The 17444-nt window shown below is 38.5% G+C and overlaps 1 protein-coding gene across 1 annotated transcript in view; it reads left to right on the top strand.

The window, feature by feature from the left end:
* The window catches only part of celsr3 (cadherin, EGF LAG seven-pass G-type receptor 3), a 195994-nt gene that overhangs the window by 109418 nt on the left and 69132 nt on the right, over positions 1 to 17444 (top strand). The window contains 7 exon segments of the mRNA XM_052017972.1: positions 737 to 922; positions 2746 to 2856; positions 4032 to 4200; positions 7707 to 7848; positions 9177 to 9206; positions 9208 to 9295; positions 10398 to 10581. Coding sequence (XP_051873932.1) covers positions 737 to 922; positions 2746 to 2856; positions 4032 to 4200; positions 7707 to 7848; positions 9177 to 9206; positions 9208 to 9295; positions 10398 to 10581 — 910 coding nt within the window.

Here is a 17444-nt window from a genome sequence, read left to right as displayed (position 1 = left end):
GGAGCACTCTCTTCGTATAATGTGATGGCAGACAGCAGACTATCAGTCCAAAGGTTTTGAGAAAAATATGAAGAATATAGCGATGTGATCTATAGCGCACTTAAGAGATTCAAAATGCACTTATGGTTTTAATACTTATTGTATCCTCAGAATCCAAAAATAAATCATAGACTCTCATCCTCCTGTGATTTAGCAGCAAAATGTTTAAAAGCTTTGTGAGGTTAAATCATGTTTTTCTTTTGTTTTTTCAATTTCTGCTGAACCGTTCAAGGCGCCATGGTAGTGTAGCAGTTAGCGTAACATTATTACAGCTCCAGCGATCCAGGTTCAATTTCCTCCGGGTGCTCCGCTTTCCTCCTACATTCCAAAGATGTACAGGTTAGGAGCTGTGGGCATGCTATGTTGGCACCGGAAGAGTGGTGACACTTGCAGGCTGCCCCCAGCACATTCTCAGTAATGCAAAAAGACATATTTCACTGTGTGTTTCGATGCACATATGACTAATAAATAAATATCTTAAATATCTAACTTGTGTTAAGAGGGAGTTCATTGTTGGAATGTCTCACTTTTATCTTTTGTGCCATCTATAATATGGCTGATGCTTGCAAACTTGAGATGTGGGAAAATGGAGGCATCTTGTTATTTTCGAGGGAAATCTGTTGTTTTGTATTTGTTGCATTGATTTTAAACTGGTCCCGGAATTTTTTTTAAATACTCCTTTCACAATTGCTTTCAGTTGAACTCTGGACACCTGTCATTTGCTATCAATCGGGGATCCAGTCGGACAGTGAGATTATTGCTGAATAAAATAACATTGAATGATGGAAGGTGGCATGACCTTCAGCTGGAGCTCCGGGATGTGAGGAACGGCCACGATGTACGATACCTTGCCACCATCACCATTGACTTTGGACTTTATCAGGTCAGATTGATTTATTTGTAGACTTATCACAAAATTATAGAACATAGAACGACCTCTGACGGCTCTATAATAGCAGTAAAGTTGGAAGATAAACTATATTTTTGCTGAAACCAAATTTGTCCAGTGCTAGTTGTGTCCATGTTTGTCCCCATGATTGGGTTTCTTTACAGTTGGTGTAAATAAATCTGAAACAAAGGTAGAGGTCTTGGCGATACACAACAGTTCAGGCAGCATCCACACCTTCCCCTCTCTACATCTTAAAGGATGCTTGTAGTCTCACTTTTCCAGAGCTGGTGAAAGATTGTCAACCTGAAACATCAAGTTTGCTGCATAACTTGATCAGTATCTTCTGTGTTTTTTCCACTTTTATATTGTAGAATATAATCCTAACAACATTAAGATAATAATGAAGAAAAATCAAACTTTAGTTAAAAAGAATCACCTTGATCCCTGACTTCACATTTTACATTTGGAATTTGAACATTGTACTCCATTAAAACATACAAGACCATATATCAGCAATTCCCTCTGCTGGAATGAAACTTTGGAGTAGGAGTGATTAAGATATGCAGGCAAGAATATTGTAGCCTTAAGTCTGTACCATTCACTTGCATTTACCAGTTCATGATCTTGTAGGGCCAGTAGTTGTTTCCTTTTCCTAGCTGTGTTGACCCATCCTCCGTGATTTGAAGCAAAGGGCAGTTCAGAGGCCACTACACTGTAGATCTACATCTAACCTCATTGAAGTCATAAAGGCATACAGCATGTAAACAGATCCTTCAGCCCAATGAGTCCGCACTGACCATCAAGCACCCATTTACACCAATCCCACACTAATCCCATTTTATTCTTTCCACATTCCCATCAACTTTCCCCAGGTTCCACCACTCATCTACACACTAGGAACAATTTACAGTGGCCAGTTACGCTACCAACCCACATCTTTGGGATGTGGGACGAAACCTGTTAAATACGGTTATAGGGAGAACAGGTAAACTCCACACAAGTAGCACCGGAGGTCAGAATCAAACCCAGGTTCCTGGTGCTGTGAGGCAGCAGCTCTACCAGCTGCGCTACTGTGCTGCTGTCTTGTAAATGTAGATACGCAACTCCATCCTGAAATTTATTCTGCCACGAGCTCTGTTTTCCCTCAAAGTACTGCAGGGAGAGTTTCCTGGGAACATGCTGCATAATGGATAGCTCGGGCTTTTTGTATAGCAAAACTGCCTTTTTTGCTTCTAGTTAAAATGGCAATTAACAATTATTGCTGAAATTAGTAGACACAGTAATATTCTCAAGGTTCTTTGTTTACTTTTTAATTCTTCCATGTGACATACCAATAATGCATTAATTATGTTTACACTTGTCTGATAATATGCATGTATGGTATTAATAAATCTTGTTCTCACCGTTGGTACAATGAACATATTTATGGCCCATCCCTGGTTTCCCTAAGATAACGATGAACCTTCTCTTTGTATTATTTTCTTTTCCTCATTGAGTGCCATGCTGAGTAATTTCAAAGCACAAGGACTCAACCAAATAGTATGGTCCTGTGTGCCACCCTCATTTACTGTTGATTTTCATTTACTTTTGAATTCACTGGAAAGAGATATTTGAGTTTTAATGACAAGCAGGTGGCTTCCATGGTGAATTGGTGAAGAATGAAGGACAAAGATAAAATTCATCCTTAAAATAATTATAGAATTGATAGAGAAACCAGAAACCTGAAACTTTTACAAGGTTATTCCCAAGCACGAAAAAACAATTATCTTATTCTGCAAGTACTTCTGCAGTTTTTATTTATTTTTTCTTATTGCTAGGACACGGTTGTTATTGGCAATGAGTTACATGGGCTGAAGTTGAAACATCTCCAAGTTGGTGGAATTCTCAGAGCGGGTGAAGTGCAGAATGGATTGGATGGCTGTATCCAGGTATAGGAATTGCTGTTTGTTACGGGCAGTTCAGTCTGCGAATTGTTGTGGCGCCACCCCCCCCCCCCGTGTCTCTGAAGAGATTTCAGTCAAGTTGATAGTTTGGGAATGCTGCAGCAAAGTTATCCAAAAAATATTATCTGTTGCTGTCTCTCATCCACATAAAATAGGGATGGCAATATTTCAGTGTCATGGGGAGCTTTTTTTGAAAATAATTATGTGCCTTACTAGTCAAAAAGAGTGACATTTAAAAGCATTGTTGATAGAGAAAAGACTGCCCACAGTGCAAGGACATCTTTACAAACCATATCTGAAAATCAGACCAAGGATTTTGCATTTAATCCCTAACCTGATTGCATTTCCATTGGTTACTGTGAGCAAATGAATGGGGAGAAAAGATCAATGATTTCTACTTGAAAACACATTTTTGCATGCAAGTTGAAGCTTTCAAATAGATTTATGTGAACCGAAAATGCAGGAACACAATCTGTGCACCACTCATATGATCAATTTTGCCTGTTATGTGTGTCAAATTTTTTTAGTGAATATATTGATTTGCATGAGATGTATTGGATGTTTGCATTGTTCTGACTTGGAAGAAAGTATTTCTTTCCTCAACTAAGAACAGTAAAACACAGCCATGTATTGTTTAACTGGTAACCACAACTCTTTTATAATGTCATTTTGGATAATGCTCAAGACCAGTGTGGTAAGCCAAATCATCTATAAACATGTCTACACTTTTAAATAGATGATTCAAGAAAACAGCTGGCTTCTTTTTTCTCTCCTTAGGCCAGGGAGCCCATCTCTGCTGTGTTCTGACTGCATTTGACAGACTCAGCATAAACCAGGATTAATGTGGTGCTCTCTTGATTTCCAAAAATACCATTTTATTTGCACTTTCAATAATCTGTAGGTTCAGCTCCAGGAATCTTTGACCCATTTGAGTCCATGTATGCGGGACATGTAATTGTTATTAAAGATGTTATCCTTGCAGAAGTTAGCATATCATGTCATCCTAACTTCGTTTTGTTCCTTGCTGAATGCATCTATTTAACTTCACGTGGCCTGAAGTTAGACAGCAGACTAGTATTAGTTCACACAGAAGGATGTTATAGAGCCATGTGGATGTGAAAAGATTTCATCTGTGACTGCAGTTCTTTCTCTACCTGCAGGGGGTTCGTCTTGGTGACACCTCTATTGGAATTGCAATGCCAAAGCCAAGTCGCACTTTGAATGTGGACCTGGGCTGCAGCATCCCTGATCCATGTGACTCCTCTCCATGTCCAGCTAACAGCTACTGCAGCGATGATTGGCAGACATATTCTTGTGTCTGTGAGCCAGGTATTGTTTGCAGAATTGGGTTTTGTTCAGCATGTTTCCTGAAGTGAGTGGCAGCGAGAATAAAGCATGCATCAGTAATCTGCCTTTGCAGTCCTTGCATTGCTTAATTATCTAGAAACAATGTTTTTGGAAGGACTTATCTCAGTTGCAACAAGTTGCACAGTTCCAAGGATCAAAAGAAGGGATGGCAAGATCACTTAAATGGGATCCATTTTAGAACATTCATCAGGAAACAAGTTTATGTTCACCCAGTGCTGCATCTAATTCAAAAGCATTTTAAAAACCCTGATGGCCCACAAAGCCTAGGCTCTCCCTCTTGGTCTGAAGGACTTCTTGATATCAATCCTCAATTTGTTTTTTTGTAAATTTGAATCAGTATACAAGTTGTGCACTTGTGATTTGATTCAAAGTAATATTCCAGATTTACATTATATTCTTTATATTTCAGACACTTTTACAAGATTATCAATGAATACCTTTATTCCAAAAGGAAACACCCATATCCCTCTGGCTTGTTTTCACAGCAAGCAAATTGCACATGGGTGTTCTCTATGCTGCCTCCAGCATTTGAAGTTCTTCTTCTTTGCCTTTACTACTGTAATTGGATGGTGTTCAGTGTGCAGATGGATCAGAACATTACAGTTCGATCATTACTCCATCTGAGTTGTATTCTGCTTGTAATGATCCATGAGAGGATGTTCTACCAGTCTGGCCAATTAATTACACATTTCTATGTTGGTGGAGCACTGAAGGCATTAACATGTCAGTCTTGCTGGCACAACCCCACACCCACAGTTCCCATCCCTGATCACCCCACACCTGGTCCAGATACCAAGGGCCTATTTTCTGTCCCAAAGCATGCCAGAATCCAGCAACGTCCCAAATGGTGGCATGGCACCCAGCAGAGCCCTGCTCAATCCACCAAACTCCCCTGAAAGCTTTAATAGGCAGCAAAGCCCTGCCCCAGCTTTGCTGGCTATTGAAGCTGTCAAGATTTTTAAATGTATTTGAATGTCTACTGAAATAATATTTAAAACTTAGCTTCTCCTGTCCTTTCTTTCCTCGCAGTCCTACAATCCTCAGTGAAATAAGTGGAATTGTGGATCCTGCATAATGTCTAAGCTGGCAGAAGAATTGAGAGCGTAACAAAAAAAGTAGTTTATGCTTTTTAAAATCCTTTTTTCATAGACTGAAATCTGAGATGATCACTGTTGCATAACATGGAAGAACTGGGTACTTCTGTAGCTAATTCCAAATTAATCAGTAAGTTTTCATGTTTAGCAGATGACTCACATTAAACACTCTGTTTATGCCCAATGTTCTTTGTAATTCAGTAAGATGAAATTCTAACAGCTTTCTGCTACCTGATTATTTGGCATCCTGACTACAGCGATGTTCATAAACATCTCTCAGCAGGCCTGTTCTCTTCCAGTAGCTTTGATTAGCTTTCAAGTACAGAGATATAGTCAGAACAGATTGTGTGCAGCAGCAGTAAATAATTTAGGCTGTTTTAATTTTCTGCAGAGTTTTTGAAGTAATGTTAAAGTTAGTCAACTTTATTAAATTTCCTCACTTCCAGGGAACACAGGAGATAATGTCCCTTTTCAGAGATTATCAAAATCTAAAGCTGTTGGAAAAATTCTAAGATAATTAAGCTCAGTTCAGTAAATAAGTGGCTCTATGGTATTGCCCCACATGAGAAAGGAGATCACAGGATCAGTTACCAGTATATTCTGAGTCAGTTGGTCTCAAGAGGAAGGTAACAGAGAAACGTGTCAAGTATCTTTGAGTTAGGACGGGAGGGAAGATTAAAGAACCAGAGACCATTATTCAGTGATCTTGTTGGAAAGTGGGTGAGGAAAGGATAAGTGGCTCTTTTAGAAAGGCATACATTTATACAGCAACTTTAACATCACTTTCAGGGTGTCCCAAAATATTGTACAAACATTGAAGTACTTATGAAGTGTGGGGTCTGTTGTAATGCAGGAAAGTGGGTAATTAATTTGTATTTATACTCAATAAACTCCCATAAACTGCAATATGATAACAATCAGATAATCTATTTTAATGATGTTGATTTAATAGCAAGGATAACTCCCATGCTTTTCTTTGAAATAGTGATGTGGGATCTTTCACAGCCACAGAGAGAGCAGACTCATTTAACTCTTCTGAAAAAATAAATGTTATGAGAGTGCACTTATCCTGCAATACTGCACTGTGGTGTCTGCCTGTATTTATTTTGGCTTTATTACAAAACAGGCATCTAGACATATACCTGATACTATTTTTAATGGTGAAAGAGTAAATATGAGGAAATGAAACATCCATATTCTATAATACTTACTTGGTAACACTTCCAGAGGCACAGTAAGGATTGTTTTATCGGGTATGAAGAATTAGTCAGAAGTGCAGGTTTAGGAAAGCTCTCACTTACAAACAGAACGAGAAGATGCACACTGCCTTTGATTTGAAGATTCCATTTGGTTCCTCCATGCATAGAAAACAGGGCATTGTTCCATTTGTTTGACTTTTTCTGCCAGACATTGAGAGAGGCTGCAGGCAATTCTGTAACCCCTGCTACTTTGCCACTCCTCTCCACCTGCAAAATGATGTATGAAGCACAGTTGTCAAAAAAGAAAATTGGTTTTCTTTGGAACTGCCAGCATATAGCTGTTTAAATGCTAGCAAATTTTCAACTTCTCTACACACACAGTCAAATCTGGAAATTCTGTACAATGTAGTAGATACTGTAATGTTTCAAAATATTCCACTGCTGAACTCTCAGTGAGTCCAGAGGTGGAGCTCAGTCTTTCTCAGATTCTCTAGCTTTTAGGCTGGTAATTGGCTCTCAGTTCCTCAGCCACTTCTATACATGGTGCAACATCCACAATTCAATGGGGATTGTAAGGCTGCAGAAGGGGAAGCTAAGTTTTAAAAATTATTTCAGAAAGCATTGGGCAATGTTGTACTAAGAGCCAGTTTTATGTGTGAATAATAAAGTTGTGATCACCCAAGTCTATCAACAGAACTAATGACTTATTTTGCTGAGACATATTTCTTTGATAAAGTATCTCTGCCTTATAGAGCAGGATTTACTGTACCTAATAACCTAGCCACAGGTATGACATCACTTTAGCCACTTGCACTGATTTTAGTGGAAAATTCTTGCATCTACTACCATCCAGTCACCAAGGAAGTCGAGGAATCAAAATGAGCAGTACAGATTACTACAGTCCTTTTTTTGTCAACACAAAAGCACAGAAAGATTAAAGTACACATGTACTCCATGCATGCATCAATTATTCACTTTTAGTTACAAATCAGACTGTAATTACCCACTTCTGGATTCGCAATTAGCCACATGTAGCCAACGATAAATATATTGGACAGATCCGTATTAGACCACTCAAACATTAAATCTAATCCTAACAGGAGATTGTCAGAAAGAAAAAGTGCAGAGCTGCTGCAAGATTGATGTGAAGTATTTAAGCATGTTTCATATTTAGGTTACTATGGTGAGTCTTGTGTTGATGCCTGTCAGCTGAATCCATGTGAAAACGAGTCTGTCTGCCGACGTAAGCCTAGCTCCTCGCATGGGTACACGTGTGATTGTGGAGAAAATCATTTCGGCCAGTACTGTGAACACAGGTAACGAAACCTCCTTCTGGATAAGAAATTTAACACTTTTATCAGCATACAAGTTTGCAAGCAACAACAGAATAAAGTTGCAAGAGTATTTTGTCCAGAAATTCTTAAAGATTTTATGGATATACCACCTATTTCAAAACCATAAATTTTCTTTAGCTTTAGCACAAGAGAAATGCAATCTGAGTTTGCCAAACTTTAGGGTACACTTGACTACCTTATGACTCTGCTCTTCTTTCCACCTATCTCAAGTTCTTATTCCTGGAGGAGGTCCATAACGTGATTCATGTCAGTAATATTTTAGCATCCCAGGTTAACACTATCAAAAAATAATGCACCGATAGTCCAGCCCTACATCCAGAACTCCTTGGAAGTGGGTGGGCTGTGGTCTCCTTACCAATAGTCCATTATCACTGCATCAGAAAGGAAATTCCAAGCCATACTATGTAAATTACTTAAACACTGTACAGTCATTCCTTGATTTATGAAAGGGATACGTTCCTGGAAAATGTTTTATTAAGCAAAAATTTGGAAATTGAAAATGCTGGACAAATTCATTTTAGGTATTTTGGTACAGTGTGATCTCATGGGTGGAAAGTAATATGCTAGTTATTGTGAAAATTAGATTTGCAAATCAAAGAGATGTATCACAAAGAAAGTACATAAATCAAGGAATACTTGTACACAGAATAATGACTTCTTCAATGTGTGTTCTTATTGCATAGCATTGAGCCTCTGGCCACCTAGCCCCATCCTTCGCTCCTTTCCTGTATGTTCCTAAATGCAACATTATTTGCATACTTGAGTCATCGACAAATGGTAATGTAAATTTTTTATTGCACATTTACATCTCATAATTCATGAATTGATAAAAACTTTTTTTTAATTCCTGATTCAGTTTGATGTTTTCATGTTTCATTTTCCTGTGTTGACACTGCACCAAAGGTAATTTACACCCAGGTTCCTGAAAATGTTGCTATCCAACTCTACAAGTAGAGTGTGCCTGAGAAGCACCAAACCTGCCCAATATGTCTATCGATGATATGCCGAAGACTTCAGTTCAGCCTTTGTTCAGATTTATGACTGTGAATCTATGCCTTCCTCTCAGTGGTATGGCACCAACACACAGAATGTCAAATCTAAAGATTTATTACTGGGTTCTTTGTACCAATGAGCTTAAGTACTGTAATCCTTATATTGTGTTAAAATTGACTGCATTTCAAAAGTACTTCATTGGCTGTAAAGTGCTTTGAGATGTCATGAAAGGCAGTTTATTAATGCATGTCTTTACATATAGTGATTTTTTTTTCTACTTCTAACATTTGGTTTAGAATTGACCAGCAGTGTCCCAAAGGATGGTGGGAATCCAACATGTGGGCCTTGCAACTGTGACATCAGTAAAGGTTTTGATCCTGACTGCAACAAGACAAATGCCCAATGCCACTGTAAGGTTGGGTGTCATCCTCATTAAGGACACAACTAATTTCTTTTCCCCCTTGAGAGTGTATGCAAGTTTAGATATGGATTTGTGTTGCCAGAATTTCATGTTATAAAATCACAACTTCTGTTTAATGCTGTACATGCAAAAACAGCTCTTTTTCCCAGACATCCCATGATGAATTTTAAATTTAACTGGTAAGTTTTATCGCCAATCAGGGACTAACTTTATGTGAATGCTTTACGACCCCTCAAATGGTTTACTTATGTAGTATGCTTTCCCACTTGCCACAGGCAGCAATTTCCTCAGTTTTGTATCTTTGAGATACAGTATTGCACAAATTATTTTCATTAGTCGTTATAATGTATTTTAAGCCCACGAGAAAAACTGCTAGTTTATCACCAGATTGATGTTCTGTTTCCTTAGCAGCTGATATATTGGCTAATGTGTGTCGAGTTATGAGCAATTTTATTCCTTAATCCTGCCACTATTAGAAACTAAGTACCCAAACTTGTTTCATACAAAATAACAAGCTCATTGCACTATCAACTGGGGGTTTTCCGCTCAGTTTTAAACCAACAACTATTTTCTTCACAATCCATTTCAATTATGAGTAGAGACTTTATTTTACTTTCTTTAGCTTCTATCTTTATAAGTCATTTTCAATTCCATTGTTACACATTGCATTGCAGCAGTAAAACAATATATATTCATTCTCTGCATCAGAACTGTTTTCACACAGTTTCTAAATGTGGAATAATTTCATAACATAGACTGTGCTAAATCCTTTGTTCTCAGCATTCCCAAATAAGGGATTTGTAAAGCATTGTATTTGTCTGATTTGGATTTGTATCCAAGATCCAGATGTAAATAGGCAGATCTGTAACTGTCAAAACTATCCAATCCTGAAAGCCAGCCATTTTTACTGTCTTACAAATAAGATATTTGTTTTTATTTACAATTGCATTAAAATTCCCAATTCATATGATTTATGGATCAATTAGGTGTTAATTAGGATTAATATGGTTTTTGTCATTAGAAATCCCACAAACATTTTAATTATAAAATCCCCTACTGTAACTCAATTTAACATGAGTTTGTTTTTGTTCTCCAGGAGTTTCACTATCGTCCTGTTGGAAGCGATGCATGCCTACTTGTGACTGCTATCCCATTGGCTCGTTTTTCCAGGTCATGTGATCAAGAAACCGGCCAATGCCACTGTAGACCAGGAGTGATTGGACGTCAGTGCAACCAGTGTGATAATCCCTTTGCAGAGGTCACGCACAGCGGATGTGAAGGTAAGAAGTGTTCTCCAAAGATGATTTACAGAAGGACATAAAAGTAAGGAGCAGGAGTAGTTATTCGGCCCCTCAAGCCTGCCCTGCCATTCAATTTAATGACAGCTGATCTACCCTAAGCCACAACTCTTCTGTCCCAGGCTACAGCTCCTCTTCTGTCCCAGGCTACAGCTCCTCTTCTGTCCCAGGCTGCAGCATCTCTCCTTGCAGCAAGTGGTGAATTTCTAGATTTCTGTGCGATAGAGAATTCTCCTATCCATCCTCTGCAAGAAGTTCCGACACACTTTAGTAACTATGTTCCCTCGTTCAGGATGTTCCCATGAGTAGAAACGCACTGTCATTGCCCCCTAGGATCTTCCAAGTTTCAATAAGATCACCTCTCATTCTTTTGAACTCCAAAAGATAAAGATGTAATTTCTTTAGCAGCTTGTGATAGGACAACCTTCTCGTACAGGAATTAGCCTTGTGAATCTCTTTTGGAATGCCTCCAATGCTGGTATGGTCCTTTCTTAAATAAGGGGGGCCAGAACTGTGCACAGTGCTTCAGGTATGGCCACACCAGTACCCTGTGCACTTGAAATAATACTTCCCCGTTACTAAACTTAAATCCTCTTGCAATGAGGCCAGTATCCCATTTGCCTTCCTAACCACTTGCTGCACCTAACTGCTAACTTCTTTGAATTGTTGCACAAGAACACCCAGATCCCTTCACTCATCTGCAGTCTTTCTCCACTTAAATGACAGTCTGCTTTTTGACTCCTTTTACTGAAGTACATAACCTCACACTTTCCCACATTAAGCTCCCTTTGCCAAGTTTTCGCCCACTCACGCAACCTATCTGTATTCTGTTTCAGAGTCCAACAATCCTCAGTGCCACATGCCCTATCACCTATTTTCATGTCATCAGCAAACTGCCCCTCCTCTAGGTCATTATATATATCGTAAATAATTGAGGGCCAAGAACCTATCCTTGTGGCATCCTTACAGCCTAAAAAAGACCCTTTATTCTGATTTTCTGTCTTCTATGCAATAACCAGTCTTCCATCCATGTTAATATACTTCACTCTACATGATGAGCTCTTTTCTTTTGCATCATCCTTTTATGTGGCACATTGTCAAATGCCTCCTGGAAAAACAAACAAACTATAAACGGCATCCACACATTCCCTTCTATCAACTGCTTGTTACAGTCCTCAAAGAATGATAGCAAGTTTGTCAAACATGATTTACCTTTCATAAAACCATGTTGTTGACTTAGTTTGATTGAATTAACCTTCTTTAAATGATGCTATTTCTTTTTTGATTATAGACTCCAGCATTTTGCTAACAACAGATGTTAAGTTAGCAAGCTGATAGTTATCTACCTTTAGTCTTCCTCCCTTCTTGAACAATGTTTGCAGTTTTCCAGTCCTCTGGTACTCTCCCAGAACTCTGCAGCTACTTCCTTGAAAACCTTCTGATGCAAGCCTTCAGGATCTGGCAACTCATCTGTCTAAAGTCCCATTAGTTTTTCTAATATCTTGTCCTTTGTGATAGTGATTGTTACAAGTTCTGCCATACTGTTTGAAACTAGTCCATCATATCTTTGGGATATTTACAGTATGGGCTATACAGACCTATGCAAAGTATTAATTTATCTGCCACCTATGCAAAGTATTAATTTATCTGCCATTTCCTTGTTTCCTTATGTTAGTTCCCCAGTCTCTCCCTCCAGAGGATCCCACATTTACCCTTGCTCCTTCTTCCTTTCCACATATCCATAAAAACCCTTGTTTTGATGTTAATTGCCAGTTTTCGCTCAAAATTAATTTTCCATGAATAACTGTTTAGTCCCTTAGGGCTTGCCACTTGTTTGCTCCTGTCTTTGATTTACTCCAGAAAATATTTCAAAATGTTGTTTTACTGATATTGGACAGATGTAAACCTTAAAAAAACTTTGTTATGAATTAAATTTCTAAAATTCTACTGATATAATCATTACACCCTGTATGCATGTTTCTTTGAGAAAGCTTCTATTGGCAGGGTTCTCCTTTGGAGCTCTTGCATATACTTTTGTATGACTGTTTAGGCTTAGAAGCATGTATCAGCATTATTCTATTAATGTGAATGAATTTCCAATCATTTCCCTTCATCTGCTAACTTAATAAAAACAATAACACTTCCAACACTTCGTTTAAAATAGCAGAGAATAATTGGATATATGTTTGTGATTCAATAAGCTTTTGAAGCAATTGATCCTGCAGTTGAAAATATTGTAGTTTGCATCTCAATAAATCCCTTAATTGATAGAGTTTTCATTAACTTTTGCTTGTGGTAGATCATTGTTTGATAGAATACAACTAGTTCTAGCACAGAATCCTAATTCCAAAAAATTAGGACAAGAGTGCAGAGAAGATTTACTAGAATGCTGCCGGGTCTTCAGGAGTTGAGATTGAACAGGAGAAAGATTGAACAGGTTAGGACTTTATTCCTAGGACCGTAGAAGAATGAGGGGAGATTTGATAGAGGTTTATAAAATTATGAGGGGTATAGACAGAGTAAATGCGAGTAGGCTCTTTCCACCTAGATTAGGAGAGATAAGTACGAGAGGACATGGCTTTAGGGTGAACGGGGAAAAGTTTAGGGGGATCATTAGGGGGATCTTCTTCACTCAGAGAGTGGTGGGAGTGTGGAACAGGCTGCCATCTGATGTGGTAAATATGGGCTCACTCTTAAGTTTTAAGAATAAATTGGATAGATACATGGACGGGAGAGGTCTGGAGAGTTATGGACTGGGTGCAGGTAAATGGGACTAGCAGAATAAAGTTTCAGCACAGACTAGAAGGGCCAAATGGCCTGTTTTCTGTGCTGTAGTGTTCTATGGTTCTAAATAATTTAAGTTACCTGACAAAGAAAGCTGATATGGAATACAACTGTTAGCTCCTGCAAGTTTAACAGAAGGATTACTCATGTAGATGAGGAGAATACTTAAGAAAGTAAGCAACTGCATCAGGAGTAGCCCGTTCAGCCCCTTGCTTTGTACCATTTAACAAGATTATGGCAGATTACCTCAGTGTCACTTCCATGCACTAAACTCATATCACCTTAACATCGAAAAACCAATCAGTCTCTGTCTTAAGTAAACTCAGCAAATGAGCCCTCTTGAACAGAGAATTCCAAAGATTCACTAGAATATGAATGAAGATATTTCTTTTCATCTCTGTCCCTTATTTTGAGACTCTTGCCCCTGGCTCTAGACACCCCAGTCAGTGGAAACGCCAGACTCACATCGACCCTGTCAAGTACTTTGAGAACTTTGCATATTAACTGGGCTTGAACATTACAGTTGAAGATGTTTATCTTGAAACAGAAAACCTAACCTTATGTTGCCAGACCACATGATTTAAATGTAGTACTATTAAATTTTGTTTTACTTAATGTTACTGGAATAATATCAGAATGTGGCCTACAAATTAATTTGTACAGAGCATAATCTTTAAGGGCTGTGGGAGTCAACTGTACGGTTAAATCAATTGTGAAATCCAATTGGTTCCTTAATGTGCTCAGCATATAATGAGACTTTAGACTACGTGGTTTTGTACGTGTAATAACACATGCCTGAAGCATACAGGGCCCTGTGTGATGCCAATCCCTGTGTAACGCATTTTTTGAAGTCTCCAACGTGAAATTAATTTGTGAATGCAATTACAATGCAGACCAAGTACAGGAAATCGGTTCTGAAGAGCAGGGACCTGCACTGTTCAGAGGGATCACCTGAAACACTTAAAAGTTTGGTGGGGTACCAGTTGGAGCAGAATTCAATCAGCTCAGACACAGTGAATTCTGGAGCTCCAACTCTTTAGAGAATCATGCTTTCCCTCGGCCTTGCTTGTGCCTGGTGACTTAATCTCACGTAGAACCCACTTTAATAAGCTCTTGTCTACTCTCTCCAAAGCGCCAGGAACGGAGCTTGTAGTCGTGGCTGTTAGATGCAGTGACGTGCTGTCATTTTTTTCTGAGTCTAATTCTCATGGCTCGTGCCAGTTGTATTTCTACACTGTCTGAAATGAAAGTGGCACAAGAATATGATGGTGCTGAGGAGAGCAGTGGAGCGGTGGTGGTCTGAGTTGATGGAATTGATAGGGACATGGTTAAATTATATGAACCTTATACACTAGAATAGTTTGAGAGATGAAGGGAGAGTGTATGTCAGGAGGGGGAATAGGTATGAGCATACTATCATCTTGAATAACCTCTGATCCTCTGGTGGTCTCAGGCTCATAAGCAGCAGAGCCCAGGATCACCGCTCAACCAAATTACTGATGCAAATATCTGCTGCCTTTTCCTGCAAGAGAGAGGAAACATGTCAGTGCATGCTTTGCATTGTGTGTTTATATGTGCATTATATTTGTATGTGTGTATACTATGTTTCCACGTTAAATAGCTGACATTGTGTGCAGGGTGTGAGATGTGTATATGGATGTGGTGTATTACTAAGCTGTAGATGTACAGTAGTTGATAGGTCTTGTTGTTCTTGCTGACTTTGTGAAGTAGTTATTAAACGTTTTCCATCACTTGGTTAACACCTGAGGGTATTACTTCTAACACTGATCTTTCTGGTCACCTCCTCCCACTGCCATTACATTTCTGCTCTTGCTGCCTTCCTACTATTCAGCCTTTTGACTATGATGCTGGGTCAATGTCATTAAAGCAAAATGTCCGCTGGTTCTGTGCTGCCATCATTCTTTTCAGTGTTCCCTGAGCTTCAAACAGAGATTGTATTCAGTGTTCACTTCTCTTTTAAGAAATGCATGACACCAGTTAGTGCAGGTAAATTCCAGCTGGTGTACAGGACTGGTGAAATTACTCATACTTAATATGTGCTTGTGGTAAAAACATTATGACTGTTACCTCCTAAATGATTAAGTCCCTGTATAAAAATCACACAATAATGACACTGGGACAAACTGGCATGGGTAGCCCTGTGCAGTGCCTTTGTAATGCATGTTTTTAATTGGAGATTGAAATCTTATGCCCATGTGTTACACTCCTACAATAAACACTCATCATAACAGTATTCGTGAATGCTGAAACTCGCATTATATGTGTGGACCATTAACTTTAATGGGCCCACAATGTAGAGTCATTATGAGCGATATTTGACAATTTACTGCTGAGACAAATCCCCATTATACCTGAAGATCAACTATTAGAACAATTAAAGAGATTCTTTCAGTCTCACTGCAACAATTAGTGTTTTGAATGATGCATTTATATTTTGCCTTGTACAACATATTTCAGAACATCAGTGTTGATTTCCACCCCATTCAGGTGTTCTATTGCAACATATAGCAAAATAAAAGGTTAAATCTAAAATTAATTGATGTAATATGATTGCAGTTTGCTCTATAATAATTGATTTGCTGAGACATCATGCTACAAATTCACCATTAACACACAGGCAGCAATTGCTGCTGCTGTCATGCAATTCCAGTGACCTAGGTTGTGTCTGTGAGGAGTTTTCACGTTATTCCTGTGAGAGTGTGGGGTTCCTGCAGGGTTTTCATTTCCTTCCATGTCTGAAAGATGTGCTGATAGGTCAGTTGGCTGTGGAAAATTTACCCCTAACATAGGAGATTTTTAGAACAAGGGGAGGTAATGAATACATGAGAGTGAATAGTTTACAGAGCAGTAAGTAGGAGAATGCTGGTGAGAGCCAACATAGACTTAATGGACCTAATGGTTTCATCCCAAATTATTATTATGTCATAAAAAAATCAATGGCTAGAACAACATGAAAGCTGAACGACATCCTTCATCCCAACAGGGTAATGATAGGCTGGGCACTGAGCATTAAGAAGCCAAAGTTTAGCAAAGAACTTTGCTTCTGTCAATACGGCTGTGCCTTGAACTGTTTGGAAACCTGTGGAATTTCCTTCCCCATCTTGCGTGATGTTGGTCTTTCACTTATATCAGTGGATCTTTTGATGTTTGTGAAGAGCAGAAACTTTCATCTTAGAAAGCATGTGGGCCATATAATATCAGCATGATATCTAATAAACATGAAAATATGAGCTTCCATTGATACAGTGCCTTTTCCTGTCCTCCCAGCATCCAGAGCAATTTCATAGGCAATATTTTTAATGTGTATCTACTACTGTAATGCAGGGGAATTCAATTGCTACCATGTGCAATTTCTGTAAATATTAAAGAAAGTGAGCATGTGACCTGTTTTGGGGGTTTGGATTAAGGAACAAATATTATCCAGGAAGACTCAAGTTCTCAATTTAACATCTTGTTGATTAAAAAAAAGCACCACCACCATTGAAATATCTCCTCTCTATTGCACTAGTGTTAACTTAACTCAAACCTTTTGTCTTGGATGTGAGAATGTTCCCCATTGTCTTTGTTATTAACCTGAATCAGCTCTTATCCCCTGCTTACTGCATCCATCACCGTTTCAACACAGTTCACAAGATAACTTTATTGCCCATGTAAAGTATTGCATAAAATAACCCATTAATATATTTCATAAATTGCAATATTCAGCAAATTACAATCAACAGAATGGCCATTTACACTCAGACTTGAAAATCTGTTGTTGGATATAAGCAGGAAAAGGATTGTCCTCAAGTTCAAGTGGAAGAGTATAACAACATGGATCAAAGCATTACATGAGAGCAAGCAAATGAAATTAGAGAAAAATGCTTGAACCTGCATTTCTGAAGATGAATATGCAGAAAATTTGAGGAAAAACAAATACCTGAGTCAGTTTCCCCTGTCTTGCAACTGCAACTAATGGCATTCATCCAATCATGAATACTTCCTCACCTATTTATTCCTCTGATTGGAAATAGCACTCAAGTAGTTTATCTGCAAACATA

The sequence above is a fragment of the Pristis pectinata genome, chromosome 6 (genome assembly GCF_009764475.1).
Source record: "Pristis pectinata isolate sPriPec2 chromosome 6, sPriPec2.1.pri, whole genome shotgun sequence".
Classification (NCBI taxonomy): Eukaryota; Metazoa; Chordata; class Chondrichthyes; order Rhinopristiformes; family Pristidae; genus Pristis; species Pristis pectinata.
Note: the sequence above shows the minus strand (reverse complement) of the source record. Positions and strands in the feature narration are given on the sequence as shown.